At 37.5% G+C, this 17662-nt stretch overlaps 1 protein-coding gene across 1 annotated transcript; it reads right to left on the reverse strand.

Moving 5' to 3' along the window:
- Positions 1-3537: 3537 nt before the first annotated feature.
- Positions 3538-15294, reverse strand: LOC109243053 (AP-4 complex subunit mu). Its single transcript, XM_019409945.1, has 13 exons — positions 15092-15294; positions 13816-13910; positions 12860-13063; positions 12010-12126; positions 11761-11889; positions 11237-11366; positions 10941-11044; positions 10731-10835; positions 10449-10543; positions 10164-10251; positions 10001-10061; positions 9802-9875; positions 3538-3899 (listed from the first exon to the last, which is right to left on the reverse strand). Exons 1-13 carry the CDS (start codon positions 15147-15149, stop codon positions 3801-3803), a joined length of 1359 nt encoding a protein of 452 aa, XP_019265490.1. The 5' UTR covers positions 15150-15294; the 3' UTR covers positions 3538-3800.
- Between the last annotated feature and the right edge of the window lie 2368 nt (positions 15295-17662).

Genomic DNA, 17662 nt, shown 5'->3' on the forward strand with positions numbered 1-17662 from the left:
GGTTAATCATGCTCGGGGGGTGGATTATGTTACATTTATGTTTGTAGAATTTCATGACCTTATGCTTCATGCCTCACTTGACTTCTAGATATTAAGAACCTAGTAATAAATGTTAGAATCGAGACTTAGCCTAATATAACTTGATCGAATTTGATGGAATTCTGAGAATACATTGATGTGTCTCATTCGGTCATCTCTATGCATAATCATTAATATATTGCTACGGCCGATATTTTGAGATGCTAGATTCCATACTTGTGTTATTGATAAATTGTGGGCTTTGTGGAAGTACTTGAATTATGTGGACCTTGAGGGTTCATTGAATTATTGTTGGCTTGGAAATCAGTGATTGAGAATTTGTTTGGGATATTCGTTTGAACACTCTCCTCGATGTTATTTATACTTCCTGCCTTGCCATTTTATTGATATTCATATGCTTGGTAAAGAAGAGCGTAAAGCACGAAGGGTGTTGCCGTGTCATTTTATATTCATTATCATGTGAGGAAGAGTGAAAAGCACAAAGGGTGATGTCGTGTCATTTCATTTATATTGTTATGCTTGTATGTTATGGTAAGGTCATGGCACGAAGGGTGTTTCCGTGTAGGTGAGGACGAGGGACATGCATTATGATGTGATATTTGTTTCCCATGTATACGGTTGCGCCCTTACCTTGACCTGTTATTGTTTTATTTACATATTTGGTGTGACTTGTTGTTATTGTCCTGTACTTGACCGTTATCTCAATTGTTGTTGCACTGTCCATGTCTTTTACTTGCTTAACAAGCAAATACCATGCATATTTCCTGCTTTTAGAATTATACTCATGTTGTATCTATTCTGTTGCACTTTAGTATAAGCCTTCCACCATGCTAGCCATTCATGCCCTTACTTGTTAACTTGTAAAGAACATTGTGTTTCCTTCTTAATTGTTATATTTGTACTTAGGCCTCCAATATGCTAGCTAATTGAAGTTGATATTCCTTGTTTCCCAATTGTTGTTGTTACTCACGTGCTTTTCGCTTAATCCTTTATTGTGACCCACATGTGCACGGTCGCTACTTGCGTATTTCCTACTTAGTAATTCCTATTATTGTGTTCCTGTGATATGGTCTCTGTTATACGATCACTTGGGAAAGATGAGTTGAACGCACGAAAGGTGTTGCCGTGCTAATTGAATTGTTACATAAATTTATTTATACATGGTGAGGATGAGATAAAAGCACGAAGGGTGTTACCGTGCCATGTGATTGACATTTTTACATTTTAGACATATATCTCATACTAGGAAAGATCGTAAATATTCTAGTGTGGTATTTTTATCCGTTATACTTTGAATTGCTTTACTGTTAATATTGCAATAAGTATCTTTTCAACTAAAAGCCTCGTCAATAATTCGACGAGGTTAGACAAAATACTTACCAGTACATGGGGTCGGTTGTACTGATACTGCACTTCTGCACGTTCCGTGCAGATTTTGGAGCGGAGTTGCTGGTGATGTCGGGTGTTGATTCGGAAGATGTTCGCGCGTTTGGATATAGTTGCCACTTGTCCTTGGTAGTTTAGATTATTGCCAATCTATTTATGTAACCTTCAAACAGAACGTGTATTTATCTATATCAGTTTTGAAATTCCAAATCTTAGAAGCTCGTGATTCGTACTACCTGGTCTTGGTAAATTTGTAAATGTTCAATTATCTATTTTCTATTCTCTTATAATCTCAGTTGAGTTGTATTTTCTGTTAGTTGGCTTACCTAGCGGGTTGAGTTAGGTGCCATCACGACGTCGTGAAAATATTGAATACAGTTAAATACATAAAAATACATTGAATACATGAGGTATAGCAAGTCACCTATAGTGCAAAAACATATGAATACATACTGCAGATACATTTGAATACATAATACATCTGAATACATAAATTATATTAATTAAAAACAATATGAATACATTCATGGAATACAGCGAGACAGTGAATACAATGAAATATATGGAATACAGCGAGATACATTTAAATACAATGGAAAAAAAATGTAACAGACTCTTCAAGGCGAAGCAACTACTTTTTTTTTCTTTTGCCATTTTATTTTCGCATTCCTTTGCCTTGTCGAAATCTTCTTCTTATAATCTCTTAGAATGAATTTGAATTAGTTGGACCGTGAATTTTGAATAAAGAGTAGTTAAGCAAAAAAAAAATCACTTCTCTACTTTCCATTCAAAATGGCGTGAAAGATGTTGGATCTTAGAGTTTTTCAACTTCAACTATTTTAGATCGTCATGTTTGGAAACTAAATGGTTTTCCTAATGTAATCATCACTTCAGAAAAAGAAGAAGGTATCGCCGGTCGGAGGAGGGGGTTAGGGGTGACACAACAAGAAAGGGGGGAAGTTGTCGTCGACCGGATCTGTCGTTGGCGGAACACGGCCCCTGCTAGGGTTTTTAAAAGCGGGGGAGGAAAAAAACGAGGAAAAAAGAGAAAAAGAGGAAAGAGAAAGGAGGAGAGAGGGAATAGAGAGGGAGAGAGAAAAATAATACACAACGTATTTAATGGCTTAAAGGTAAAAAGTGGTCATAAATAGATATTTTGCTATAAAAATTAAAAGGTAGCTATAGGAAATAATTTTTTAAAAGGGGCATTTCTTTATAATAAATAAGGTATCACCCATTGTTATAGGAGGTAAAATTTCCTATATATACATATATTTATCTGTCGGCTACTCTTTTTGGATGGACGGTAATTTAAGTTAATTTCCCATGATTATGTATGGGCCCAAGACCCGTTTCTCAGGATCAGCCTAACATGTAAGCTCTTTCAATGATACATTAACTAGAAAGACTTCAAAAGACACGCAAGATATTTGCTAGTAGTACCCGTAAGGCCGTAACCAAGGAAAAAATTACAACAAATTTTAATTCTAAACCAAACATGAGTCGATACAATATGACACGATATTGGATATGAAATACTGATGCATTTACTATGATTTCTCACCTAAATCTTTCCACAACTATATGAAGTAGATTTTGGAGACCAGATCACCAACGAAAAAAGAGCACTTTGAAAAGGAAGATGATTTAGGAAGTACTACAAGTATAAACATGTTATTCAATAGACCTCGTTATTCAATATACTAAAGCTGAATAATTTAAATCACTGGTCAAATTATGGGCATGACACCACAGTTTCGAACCTTTCTTCGTCTCAGGAAAAGCAAAAGTTAAAAGGGAAAAAAATAAATTTCGCGTTCAGGAATTGAAGGCTATAGGCCATGATAGCCATTGACTAACTATTAAATAAGCAATACCATCAATTACTGATTACTGCAAGTAATAATATTCATCAACTTTCTATGCCAGACACGATCTCCATAATTCATTTAATACCACTTCGTTACAAGGTACCCAAGAATACTACTATTTCTGTCTCAATCCACCATCCACTACATCGACAGACTTAAATTCCAAAAGCACCCCGCCACACACCCACCCCACCCCACCCCACCCCACTAGAGGAAAAAGAGTAGTCTTTCGGCAGAAAAGGGTCACATCAGCAAAATTTTCCACTAATTGCACAATGTTTCAAATAGAGAATCACGAGAGAACACGTCTTTTGTTTTCCTTTGGAATCATTATCTAGACAATCTAGTACAAACATTTGAAATCCCAAAAACAGAGTTAGCAAAGACTATATAGAACTCAAGATCACCTCAACTGAATGGACAAAAAAAGGTTTTGGAAGATGTGAAAAAGCAAGAGAGAAGGAAGAACCAAGGGAATAATGCTAGAAAAGGCCTAGATAGCCATCATATACGAGCAACATAGGAATTGGCCTGAGTCACATATCTCACCCACCGATAAGGATTATATGCTTTTGACTTCTTCGCGATTTGTAAATATTTTACCTGCAACAAACATCCAGATATCAGGTTAGAAATGTATAAAAAATTAACAGACCCCAATCCATCACTTGTGGAGAAGAGATAATATGCACCATTTATTTATTTGTTTTTATTTCTTGTGTAGGGCTATCTGCCTCATGTCTGGAAACATCTAAAAGTTTGGTTTTTATATCGGTTTGAGTTAGATGACATTGGCCGACATGCTGTTCAACACATTACATTAGTTATTGAAGATATGTTCCTCACTCCCTATCCCAAAACATTATCTTCCCCTTTAGACAAGCCTTCCAACCTTAATTATCACAGAGGGCAGCCTGACAAATGAAGTTATTGAACATATGTCCCTCGTTCCCTATCCCGAATCATTCTCTTCCCCTTAGACAAGCTTTCCAACCTTAATTATCACAAAGTAAAACCTGACAAACGATCTCTATCACGGCCTCTCTCTCGAACAAACCTTGTTTAATGTGGCTACCTCATTCATCTCTCTAGCTTGTTAGAATAGTTACGTAAATAGTAGTAAATAACCCTAATTCCATATGTATTAGGAGTAGGACATGTTATGTATATATATATATATATAGGACTCATTGTATCATGTTTAACATATGAGAATAATATCAATTATATTTTCTCCCGTGCAGTCTCACATGGTATCAGAGCTTTAGTGAGAAACCTATTGATGTGCATCCTTCCAGCGACTTCCGGGAAGAAAGACCTCGTCGCCGTGCAATTTTCCGGCGACTTAGAAGGCTGCCCGCAATCACATCAATTTTTGTTGGTGTGTGCAAAAAAACAACACCACCACAAGACTCCTCAGGCTCCGGCGACCAAACCCCAAGTAAACCCCACCGGAAAACGCACGTACACGCGCCCTCACGCGCCGGAAAAGGAAGAAATTTTCCGGCGAGATCTGACCCACGCGCCGGCGCGTGAGCACTGTTCCGGCCATATTTTGAAAAACTTCTAGTTAGACAGTCGGATCGCCTAGTAATTCCGACTATATCCATACCTTTTTCGTTTGATTCCGACCACTTTGAGTTTTTCCGGTGACTACACTGACTTTTTCCAGCAGCTACAGTAATTTTCCGGCAAAAACAGTGTTTCCTTCTTCTGTTTCAGCGAGTTTTCAATTGATTCTTTCTGTTATTTGGTGATAATTTTATAGACCTCACTTCAATCCAACGATGTCTTTGGGAGTCGATGCTTTCGGGTCTAAAAACCCGGGTTCTGGCAGTTCCGGTGTTATGATTACCTCAGAACCTTTAATTGGAAGTTCAAACTACTTAGCTTGGGCTTCGTCTGTCGAGTTGTGGTGTAAAGGTCAAGGTGTTCAAGATCATCAAATCACGAAGTCTAGTAAAGGAGATGAAAAGGCCAAAGCACTTTGGGAGAAGATCGATGCTCAATTATGCAGTATTCTATGGCGATCTATTGATTCCAAGTTGATGCCCTTATTTCGTCCATTCCAGACATGTTATTTGGTTTGGGAAAAGGCTCGCACTTTATACACTAATGACATATCTCGTTTCTATGATGTGATATCGCGGATGACAAATTTAAAGAAACATGAATTAGATATGTCTACTTACTTGGGACAAGTACAGGCAGTCATGGAGGAATTTGAGAAGTTGATGCCAGTTTCTGCTAGTGTTGAAAAGCAGCAAGAGCAGCGACAAAAGATGTTTCTAGTTCATACACTTGCTGGGCTTCCTAATGATCTTGACTCAGTACGCGATCAGGTTTTGGCTAGTCCAACTGTCCCCACAGTTGATGAATTATTCTCTCGATTACTTCGCCTTGCTGCAGCACCAAGTCACCCCGTGATCTCATCACAGAAACTTGACTCATCTGTTCTCGCATCACAGACAGTGGACAATCGGGCATCTCATACTATGAGAATAGACGAGGAGGAGGTCGTTTTGGAAGATCTAGACCCAAGTGCTCTTATTGTCATAAACTTGGACACACTCGTGACGTGTGCTATTCTTTACATGGTCGCCCACCCAAAAATGCTTATGTTGCTCAGACCGAGACTACAGGTAACTAGGGATTTTCTTTATCTGAAAGGGAGTATAATGAGTTCCTTCGGTATCGAACAAGTAAGCAGACATCTCCACAAGTAGCCTCTGTTGCTCAGACTGATACTTCTGTTGCTGGTAATTCTTTTGCTTGTGTTTCCCAGTCTAGTCCTCTTGAACAATGGGTTGTGGACTCAGCCGCTTCTGATCATATCTCTGGTAATAAATCACTTTTGTCAAATATTGCGTATTCACAGTCTCTTCCCACTGTTACTTTAGCCAATGGGTCTCAAACCAAAGCAAAAGGAGTTGGACAAGCGAATCCCCTACCCTCTGTCAATCTAGATTCCGTTCTTTATGTCCATGGCTGTCCTTTTAATCTTGCATCTGTTAGTCGTCTGACTCGTGCCCTCCATTGTGGTATATATTTTATTTATGATTCTTTTATTATGCAGGACCGCAGTACGGGACAGACGATTGGAACAGGACTTGAATCAGAAGGCCTTTACTACCTTAACTCACTCAATTCCTCCAAGGCATGTCTAGTTACAGATCCTCCGGACCTCATTCACAGACATTTAGGACATCCAAGCTTATCCAAGCTTCAGAAGATGGTGCCTAGTTTGTCTAGTTTATCTACATTAGAGTGTGAGTCATGTCAGCTCGGGAAACATACCCGAGCCTCCTTTCCTCGTAGTCTTGAGAGTCATGCAGAGTCTGTTTTTTCTTTAGTTCATTCTGATATATGGGGTCCTAGTAGAGTCAGTTCAACCTTGGGATTTCGTTATTTTGTTAGTTTCATTGATGATCATTCAAGATGTACTTGGATTTTCTTAATGAAAGATCGTTCTGAGTTGTTTTCTATATTCCAGAATTTTTGTGCTGAAATTAAAAATCAATTTGGTGTTTCTATTCGCACTTTTCGCAGTGATAATGCCTTAGAATATTTATCCTCTCAATTTCAGCAGTTTATGACTTCTCAAGGAATTATTCATCAGACCTCTTGTCCTTATAACCCTCAGCAAAATGGGGTTGCAGAGAGAAAGAATAGGCACATCATTGAGACTGCTCGCACACTTCTCATTGAATCTCATGTTCCGTTGCGTTTTTGGGGCGATGCAGTTCTCACAGCTTGTTATTTGGTTAATCGGATGCCTTCATCTCCCATCCAGAATCAGATTCCGTATGCAGTATTGTTTCCCCAGTCACCCTTATACTCTGTTCCCCCTCGTGCTTTTGGGAGCACTTGTTTCGTTCATAACTTAGCCCCTGGGAAAGATAAGTTAGCTTCGTGCTCTCAAGTGTGTCTTCCTTGGTTATTCTCGTGTTCAGAAGGGATATCGTTGTTACTCACCTGATCTTCGTAGGTACTTTATGTCATCTAACGTCATATTTTTTTAGTCTAAACCTTTTTTTACCTCTTCTGACCATTCTGACCACCTTGATATATCTGAGGTCTTACCTATACCGACCTTTAAGGAGTCTACTATAGCTCCTCCTTCACCTTCCGCCACAGAAGTCTTACCCATTCCAACCGTTGGGGAGTCTAGTGTGGCTCCTCCTAGACTCCCCGCCATAGGAACACCACTCTTGACATATCATCGTCGTCCGCACCCAGCATCAGGCCCAGCTGATTCACGTCCTGCACTTGACCCTGCTCCTACTGCGGACTTGTCTCTTCCTAGTACACCAATTGCACTTCGGAAAGGTATACGGACCACCCTTAATCCTAATCCCCATTATGTCGATTTAAGTTATCATCGTTTGTCATCACCCTATTATGCTTTTCTATCTTCTTTGTCCTCTGTTTCCATCCCTAAGTCTACAGGTGAAGCATTGTTTCGTCCGGGATGGCGATAGGCTATGATTGACGAGATGTCTGCTTTACATACGAGTGGTACTTGAGAGCTCGTCCCTCTTCCTTCAGGTAAATCTACTGTTGGTTGTCATTGGGTGTATGTAGTCAAGGTTGGTCCGGATGGTAAGGTTGATCGTCTTAAGGCTCGTCATATTGCCAAGGGATATACTCAGATATTTGGGCTCGATTACAATGATACCTTCTCTCCCGTGGCTAAGATAGCATCAGTCCGCCTTTTCTATCCATGGCTGCTGTTCGCCATTGGCCCCTCTATCAGCTGGACATTAAGAATGCTTTTTTACATGGTGACCTTGAGGATGAAGTTTATATGGAGCAACCACCTGGGTTTGTTGCTCAGGGGGAGTCTCGTGGCCTTGTATGTCGCTTGCGCCGGTCACTTTATGGTCTAAAGCAGTCTCCTCGAGCCTGGTTTGGTAAGTTCAGCACAGTTATCTAGGAATTTGACATGACTCGGAGTGAAGCTGATCACTCTGTATTCTATCGGCATTCTGCTTCGAGTCTGTATTTATCTGGTGGCCTATGTTGACGACATTGTTATTACCGGCAATGACCAGGATGGTATTACTAAATTGAAGCAACATCTCTTTCAACATTTTCAGACTAAGGATCTGGGCAAACTAAAGTATTTTCTGGGTATTGAGGTCGATCAGTCTAGCTCAGGTATTGTGATCTCACAACGGAAGTATGCCTTAGATATTCTTGAGGAGACAGGAACAACAGGTTGTAGACCTGTTGACACTCCGATGGATCCGAATTCTAAACTTCTGCCAGGACAGGGGGAGCCTCTTAGCAATCCTGCAAGATATAGGCGGTTGGTTGGTAAATTAAATTACCTTACAGTGACAAGACCTGTCATTTCCTTTCCTATGAGTGTTGTGAGTCAGTTTATGGATTCTCCGTGTGATAGTCATTGCGATACAGTTGTTCACATTCTTCGGTATATAAAATCAGCTCCAGGCAAAGGTTTATTGTTTGAGGATTGAGGCCATGAGCAGATCGTTGGATTCTTAGATGCTGATTGGGCAGGATCACCTTCTGATAGACGTTCTACTTCTAGATATTGTGTCTTAGTAGGAGGAAATTTAGTATCTTAGAAGAGCAAGAAACAGAATGTGATTGCTCGATCTAGTGCAGAAGCAGAATATCGAGCTATGGCTATGGCGACATGTGAGCTAATTTGGATCAAACAATTGCTCAAGGAGTTAAAATTGGCGAGATTAGTCAGATGGGACTTGTGTGTGATAATCAAGCTGCTATTCATATTGCATCAAATCCAGTGTTCCATGAGAGAACTAAACACATTGAGATTGACTGTCACTTTGTTAGGGAAAAGATACTCTCGGGAGATATTGCTACAAAGTTTGTGGAGTCGAATGATCAGCTTGCAGATATTTTCACCAAGTCCCTCACTGGTCCTCGTATTAACTACATATGTAACAAGCTCGGTACATATAATTTATATGCACCAGCTTGAGGGGGAGTGTTAGAATAGTTATGTAAATAGTAGTAAATAACCCTAATCCCATATGTATTAGGAGTAGGACATGTTATGTATATATAAATATAGGGCTCACTGTATCATGTTTAACATATGAGAATAATATCAATAATATTTTCTCCCGTGCATTCTCACCAAATCTTCAATTCCTTCAAAATGGATATCACACCTCTGCTGAAGAGATGAGGTAAGCTAAATTGATGAAACAACTACTTTGAGGAAATTTTCATGCAGCTCCACCTCTGCTGTCTCTCTGTTAGCTGTTGTCCAAAAGGATATCCTTCTAACAATTCCTTGTCCAGAGACACTATCAATGATTTATTTCATTTAATGTAATCCTTTTACTAGAACATAGGAGAAGAGAAAAATATCAAAAAGAAACTCTTCGCCTAAACCAAAACAAAATTCGAGTTGAGTATATAAACAAACAAATTTAGTACTCCTCCTAGGTTAGATGCCGTTTTTCTTGTAACTTATGACTAGAAATCTAACTGGATATCTGTTTACCTGAAGCCTTGAAGGATTATACATTGGGATTGTGAAGGTCATGCTCACTGGTCCAGCTTCCTTGGTGATATTTCCTGTATTAGGACCATAGGAGAATTACAAGAATCAAGTCATGATGTATCGAAGGGATGTTTGGTAACAGAACTGCAGGATGCGGTACTGAAATAATAAACGAGATTGGCATCTTTCTTCTTCGTACCATGTGACTCTTGCGAAAATGTTAGCTTGGCACGTAATGTATGATCTGACCCACCAAGAACCTGTATCAAATTGAAGATCAGTAATTATTTCAAAGAACTTTTAGATAACAAGTCTTCCTAGATTAGGTAAGAAGAATCGCTTGAGAACAATAGATATATTACCTTCTTCAAACTCCACTCAAGCCTCTTATTGGATTCCTTAAAATCAGTTGTTTGACCAACTGCTCCAGGTTCCAACTCAAAGCTTACTCTACAAAGTTGGTGAGGGTAGACAAGGTCAGTTACTTTGGTTCACCTTCAACATGATAAATACTCCAAATGACATAAACATTAGAGTGTACCAGAGTGCCCAGTTGACGATGAGAATACCACAAAAAGAAATGCCAGCAAAAAAAAAGGGTGAAGCCCATAAAGATGCTCCGGAGCAGAGGTTAAAGTGAAGACTACCTGCTTGTATATGTAGGCAGCGGCATTTGTACCAAGATTGTATTTGCAGTGATGTCTGAAGGAAATTCAGCACGGATCTTCAAGATGACTTCAGCCTAATAGAGCAAAAGAAGTCCCGGTTATCTACGTACTCGTAAAACTGACAATACAAAAAGAAAAAAGAAGTTACAGAAAGCGTGTACTATCACTCTATTCTTTGACACAACAAACATGCAGACTACCTAAAGCACATCTTATTACAATGAATTTTAGTTTTTTCAAATGAAGGTAAACATTGTCTACCTTAAGTGATCCAGCTTCCTCAATCAAAGTATTAATGCGAAAGGGAGGCTTGAATTCCTGGGTTATCCGGTAATTCATGACAGGGAATTCACCATCAGGTGGAACCTAATAAAGCAGCATGATTTAGCATCAGATCTCACAGGGAAACAATAATCGATCACAAGAACATAATAAATATATCAATAACATGCTTTCTCGAACGTCACTCACCAGAGTCAGGGTCCTGTCCACATCAAAACTGTCAAGGTGCACAGATTCATGGAAATTGCAATCATCCAGTATTACTGCTCCAGAACCAGCCGAACCTCCATAATCTATTAGATTAAAATGTGATATCATCACTTCTCAGATCATACCAAATGCACCACATGGAGAAGTGGAATACAAGAAATAAATGCAATTCAGAAGCAACACAATTCTCAGATTGCAAGATAATTAGCATGTGATAAATCATCATTCTGCAGAAAAAGTGCAGGAGTCCATTTGTGACTAGAACATTAGATTACCATAAACTGATCTCCCACCGGCCCTTCCAATGCTCAGGTCCTCGTTTAGAGCTAATCTAATTTCTGGATTACCAGTAAGGTAGCTCTTCATTTGGATGGTCCCATCAATTTCAGAAGTCAATATATACCCCTGTATTCATCATAATGATAAGAAATACATACCAAAAGGACAGATAAACCACACATTTTACAAGTATAAAGAATATATTTTATTGGAATCGTACTTAACAAAAAATAATTTACTATAATCAAATGAGATTAAACCTTTTAAATAATCACTAACAGAAAAAGAATCTACTTGAGTGCCTGAGAGATGCTTGATTCACAAAAATCAGAATTAACCATCCTAATATCTTCTCATAGGAAAACATTTCAGTTCAACCATTCAACACTTTTTCCTATGCTTTTACTCCTAGTATTTTTCCCTTCAATGAGCAAATCAAAACATGCTTTAGCATCCCATGATGTTGCTGCAACAGGAGAGTAAAACAATTGAAGTTTCAGAATCAAAGTAGAAAACTCACACTTGAGCTGAAAGTAATGCTTATTTTTTCAATTATATCCACGAAAATTTCCTCCCTCTTTCTTCCCCCGGGTTCATTTGCCACAACAGATTTAGTAATTGCTGTCCCTGGCATTCTTTTGGTTCCTTGCTGCATTTAACAAGGTCAATGGCATAAACGAAGGTACAGCTATAAATCAAATGAAAATGAAGAAAATTAATATCTGGTCTGGTCCTTTAAGAACAACACTTCCAAGTTAGCATAAAATACCATGAACATGGCAGCAGGACCAAGGGGCGGCAGACGGCCAGCATCAACCATAATTGGCTCATTAAATATGTAAGACTTCAAGATTTCTGTCGATGTTGTTTGTACATAACCAAAATCCTATCACAAAAAGGAGAATACAAAGAAAATTTTAAGAATATAATATCTACTTCAAACAGATGATTCAGATAAATCAGGATTTTCTGTGAGTGGATAATAATTCATAGATATCATCAAAAAATTAAGGATAAGGTTGTTCAAGAGATAAATGCCTAATGGGGCCAAAGAAATTAAACCCTGCATAGTACCCAAAAGAAACATTTATTAAAGAAAAACTATAACTTTCACTGTTTTAGAAACTAGTCATACGTTGTCATAGTTGCCTGAGTTTCTATGTCGCAATATATATAGAATATTGGGTGAAGTTGAGGACAAACTTTATAAGATGTAAATATCTTAAAGAGTTTAGGTAGGAATGTATGATTGTTGTAGATATAATTAAAGGGTTAAGAAAAAATCTATGACAATACGGTGTGAACTTCATGAAGAACTTTACAACAATTTTTGCAAAATTAAATTAATAAGAACAATAATTGTGGTGCTTTGATGATATTTTGAAACCAGTGATTGTTTGCAAATAAAAAGATTTTTTTGTGAAGTCTTTTTAGATAGATTATTAAGTAGTTCTTAACTGTTCAAGCTTCACTTTTCACAAAAAAAAAATGAATTCATTGGCATCAAATTTAAAAACTCAAATTGTCCCAAATAAATGGGCAGAGGGTCTAATTTGTCGCAGACTAACTGAGGAAAGTAATACAAGATCGTGACAATATGCACAAGGCAAGTGGCTTACAATAACTTCATCCAGAAGCTCATACACCAGCACAAAATTTTTACGCAACGAATCTTCATTTAGAACACCGAGGTAATCTTTGATTACACGTGCAATCCTCTGAAGAAGCTCCAATACAAGAGAAGGCGACAAATTTGTCCTAGATGTCGCGACAAAAAGTAGACCAACTACCTTTACATGGAAGTAGTTCACACCATCCACATTCTGCAAGGAAAAAAGAAAGAGCACTATTAGCAATTTGCAAAACTGAATGCTTCATTTAGAAGGAATATGCATAATAAACAAAAAAATGGTCATTGACAGCTCCCCTTTAACCAATTATCTGTCAGTTGAAATCTTTTCAAGCTGACATATGTGGGAAGCCTTGAATTGATCAACTCCACACTCGTGCATATAAAAATCCTCTTGACAAATCAACAAATCCAATAAAAACTGCAATTAATGAATGAGGAGGAATAATTTGGATTTTAATATGAGAAGACGTTTGAAACCTCCTACTATAAGAAAATTGATCTGCTTAGGGCCATATAAGGATAATAGAATTTTGTCGGTGCTATGAGTCAGGGAAAGCCTAAGGGGCTAGACTGTGGGATTTAGAATGGTTTACTGAGGACCTTCATTCACTCGTTTTACTACTTCCGAACTGCTCAACGGACACTTGGATGCGAACGTCTTTCTATAATATTATATAGGTAGACTGATCAATGAAGTTGACTGTCTCTAGTTGTTTAAAAATTCTGCTCCCCCTAAACCAATCCTAAGAGGGAAATTCATCTATTAATTAAGATGAAGTGAGATGGATAATGTGCTACCACACTGGTAACTGGAAATTCTTTCAGATATAAATGACAGAGAAGAGAAGTGGTGGTAAGTGCCATTGGTTTCCAATTTTTGTTATAACTCTTTTCAACAAAGGATATGGAAATTTCTCTATTACACAAGAAAAGAATACCTACAAATACAGGAGGTGCTTCCTCTCCACCGTCTTCTTTCCAAAACTTTACTTTCCTGAAGAAGACCTCTGCACTTCCTTTTGGTACATCACCCCGATCTGCTTTCATGTAAATGTTAAGGGAAACTCATCAGATTCAGCCTCATTTATATTGCAGCGGAACAAAAAATATGAAAATAAGGACAGTGATTCCGAAAAATAAGGGTGGATGATCCACGTGAATCATTCATCTCAATAAAAATGAAAATAAGGAAAGAACTGTCACGAGAGCTCCAATCGCTATGTGCAGGAACAAAAATAAGTAAATAAGGTCAGTCATACAAGGGTGGATGATCCACAAGAATCATTCATCTCAATAAAAATGAAAATAAGGAAAGAACTGCCACGAGAGCTCCAATGCCTATGTGCAGTTAACTTAGTTACATAATTTTACCATTTCCCTGTCCTCAGTGCCCTTACTTTCCTTTGGAAAAAAAGGTAACTGCTGGAATTCACTATTTCATAGTTTTTCCAACGAACACATCAAAAGCATTAACCGTGCTCAACAGGCATTGGTTACATTCACAACAATGAAGACCCAGTGTTAAGACATAATCGAACACCGATGATGCACTTTGGAGAATTTAAACTCCTTTCTTTTCCTATTCCCCCCCCCCCCCCCCCCCAAAAAAAAAAGATCCCTTCCCAACTCCACTCCGAACAAAGACAATATTCAGAATCCAGCTATAAGTAAACATGACTTAAATATGAAACCTGACATCTTAAGCTCAAAGTACAGCGAAGAAATTAATCGGACTTTATTTGCAAAATATATCATAATGAGACAAATATAACTCCACTTGGTTAAGCTCAGTTTCAATTAACCTATTCCTTAACAAACTGCCAAATTCTCCACTATATAGCACTTCGTGAACCTAAATTCACAATTATCCAGTCAATCCATAATACGCTAAGCCCTATAGCGAGAAAAATGTAACGAAATCGTAACACTCCAGAACTCTAAAAACCAAAAGAACAGCTAATATTCCATGGAAATTCACCACAAAAAGAAAAACCGAGAGACCAACTAGTTTAAGCTCGTTAGTTATATACTCCAGATCAGCAAACTGAAACTTGATTCAAGTGCTCATCAAGTAAAAAAAAGTACAATTTCAATCCATAGCTACGAATTGGAAGAATCGATGAAGCGAAAATCACATTGTAATTCTTTTAACCAGAAGCAGATCTGAAATATTTATGAAATTACACATTGTGAATCGTAGAGATTAAAGAAAACTCACAGTCACGGAAGACGATGCTATCGCCTCTCTGAGAAAGCACGAAGAACTGAGAAATCATGATTGTTTTGAGCGAGCTCTGTGAGTTTGCTATTTCCTTTTTGATCTGATACTTGTGTTCTTTGCCTGGAATTACCAACCCCGCTCCACACACACGTCGTCGTTTTTCACTTTTCTGTAGTAAACCAATCTAATCCCCATGCTTTTGTCGTTGCCTTTTTCCCTTTTCTTCCCTTTTTCTAATTGTTTGAAATATTTATCTTGGTCACCAGTTATTGCTTGTGATTTTTTTTAACTGGTTTTAAGGTAACGTGTACCCTATATCAGTGAATATAATTTTATTTTAAAACTATATAAATATTATTAAAACATTATTGAATTATATAATAAAAATTTAAAAGCTAAACAAATTTAAAGTCCTGAAAATCATACATTTTGATCTGTAAAGGAAAAAACCATACACCAAAGAAGTCCTCCAAAATGCCAATAAATCATAGTAAAATATTAGAAAAAAGACCAAAAACTACTAAGTAACATAACTTGAAATTTGAAGAAATTATTATCTGTATTAATTCTAAAGAGAAAGCAACCGTGGAGGTGGGAACCGAGAGAATTCTTCTAATTCGAGCCCGTTTGGATTGGCTTAAAAAAAGTGACTTTTCAGCAGAAATAGCTTTTAAGCCAAAAAGCAATAAGTTGGGATTGTCCAGCTTATTGCTTTTGGCTTGTTTTAAGCAGTTTTTAACTTATTTTAAGCACTTTTTTTTACTTTCCCAAATACTGAAAAAAGCTAAAAAAAACTTAAAAATTGATTTGCACAACTTAAAAGCCAATCCAAAAACACCCTCTTCATCAATTGTTGTAGTTTTGAACAAATTGCCTAAGAGTGTGTTTCTAATCTTTGTATTTGTGTATTTATGTGTGTGTTTTTTCTTTGGAATAAATTGAAATCAAACAATCATAACAACTATTCCTAACTTAAACAGAAAAATGATTTCTAAACCCAACAAAAAAATATAGACAAAACACTAATTACAATTTTACCCAACCCCTAAAGATACTTCGATGTCTAATGTTCCACTGAAATTTTAAGTTGTCACATTGACTTTAGTGCTAACATTCTTATAGATATTCACTTGTCTAGTTTAATAACCAGGTGTGTTTAACCCATGCTAAAGCACGGGCCCAACGTCAACTTGAACATGTATCATATTGTAATGAACTGATCACATGCTACCAACATATACAATTGCATTGTTAAGTTTCTAACACCATTAAATAAATCATTGCATCACACCAATTCACAATAAGTTATAGTACATTTTTAACAAAAAACTTGCGGGCTAAAGTCTAATTAATTTAAAGCATCATAATGATGTATAGGCTCCAATCTTTCCTGGTACAAAAGTTCCAGGAGCCAACTTGAAACACATTACCTAGCACAGTAAGGTACTTTTAGAAACTGAAAAATAAAAATTGTGACTTGCACCAGAAAACAAATGAAGACATGTTCACAATACTTTGTCTGCTACAGTGTACAAAGTTCTGGAACTTTGCATAAACGATCTCAATAAAATACACCCATTATTCCAAGTCTGCAATAGAATCACAATCCAACGATCTAATCTCCGTGCTTGGGGGCACAATGGCAATGTATTGCTGCAGTGCACCAGCCCCTCCAGACTCTTTGTAATATAAATCCTTCCTAAAGAAAAGAATTAGTATCACATTTGACAGTGCCAAGATTGCTTCATATTTGTGGAAGTCTTCTCCTGGGGATGACACACTAATCCTTTATATTATCTAGCAAGATCATATGCAGTTTCACATATAACCTGGCTGCCATTAAGAATATTTCATCCGAAATTTGATTCCACAGTTAATACATTAAGCTAAGTTGTGGGAACCTTCTGGTTGCTCTAGAACCATTGTAGAAGAGAATAGGTTGGCATTATCTCGATGTAATTCAGATGGCTATACTACTAAAAATCATCTGTTTACCGACGCAAGTTACCGACGGATGTCCGTCGGTAACCAAGCTTTACCGACGGAAATCCGTCGGTACGTGGTTGGTAGGTAAATCCTTCCTCGGTAAAATATACCGACGGAATCCGTCGGTAAGTACCGACGGACCCCATCGGAATGCCATCGGTAAATTTCTGACGACAGCTGGTCAAATAATTTTACGTACCGACGGATATCCGTCGGTATATTATAAAATAATATAATAATAATAATAATAATAATAATAATAATAATAATATCAATACCGACGAAGATCCGTCGGTAAATTAAAAATAATAATTTAGTAATATAAAAATTAAAAATATGAATAAATTCATTTTCCGATTGCTATCCGTCGGTATTTTCTATAAAATCTTAAAATTTGGTTCAAGCATACCGACAGACTCCCTCGCTAATTAAGAATTCTGGATTAAAAATGAATAATTGTTCCGATGGACTCTGTCGGTAAGTCCCTCGGTAAATCTGGTACATTTTTGGCAAGCAGTGCCTATTTTTTGTTGCACCACCTACCAGCAAAATATCACAATACAAACTAAAATGCAACCACAA

The sequence above is a fragment of the Nicotiana attenuata genome, unplaced genomic scaffold, assembly GCF_001879085.1.
Source record: "Nicotiana attenuata strain UT unplaced genomic scaffold, NIATTr2, whole genome shotgun sequence".
Classification (NCBI taxonomy): Eukaryota; Viridiplantae; Streptophyta; class Magnoliopsida; order Solanales; family Solanaceae; genus Nicotiana; species Nicotiana attenuata.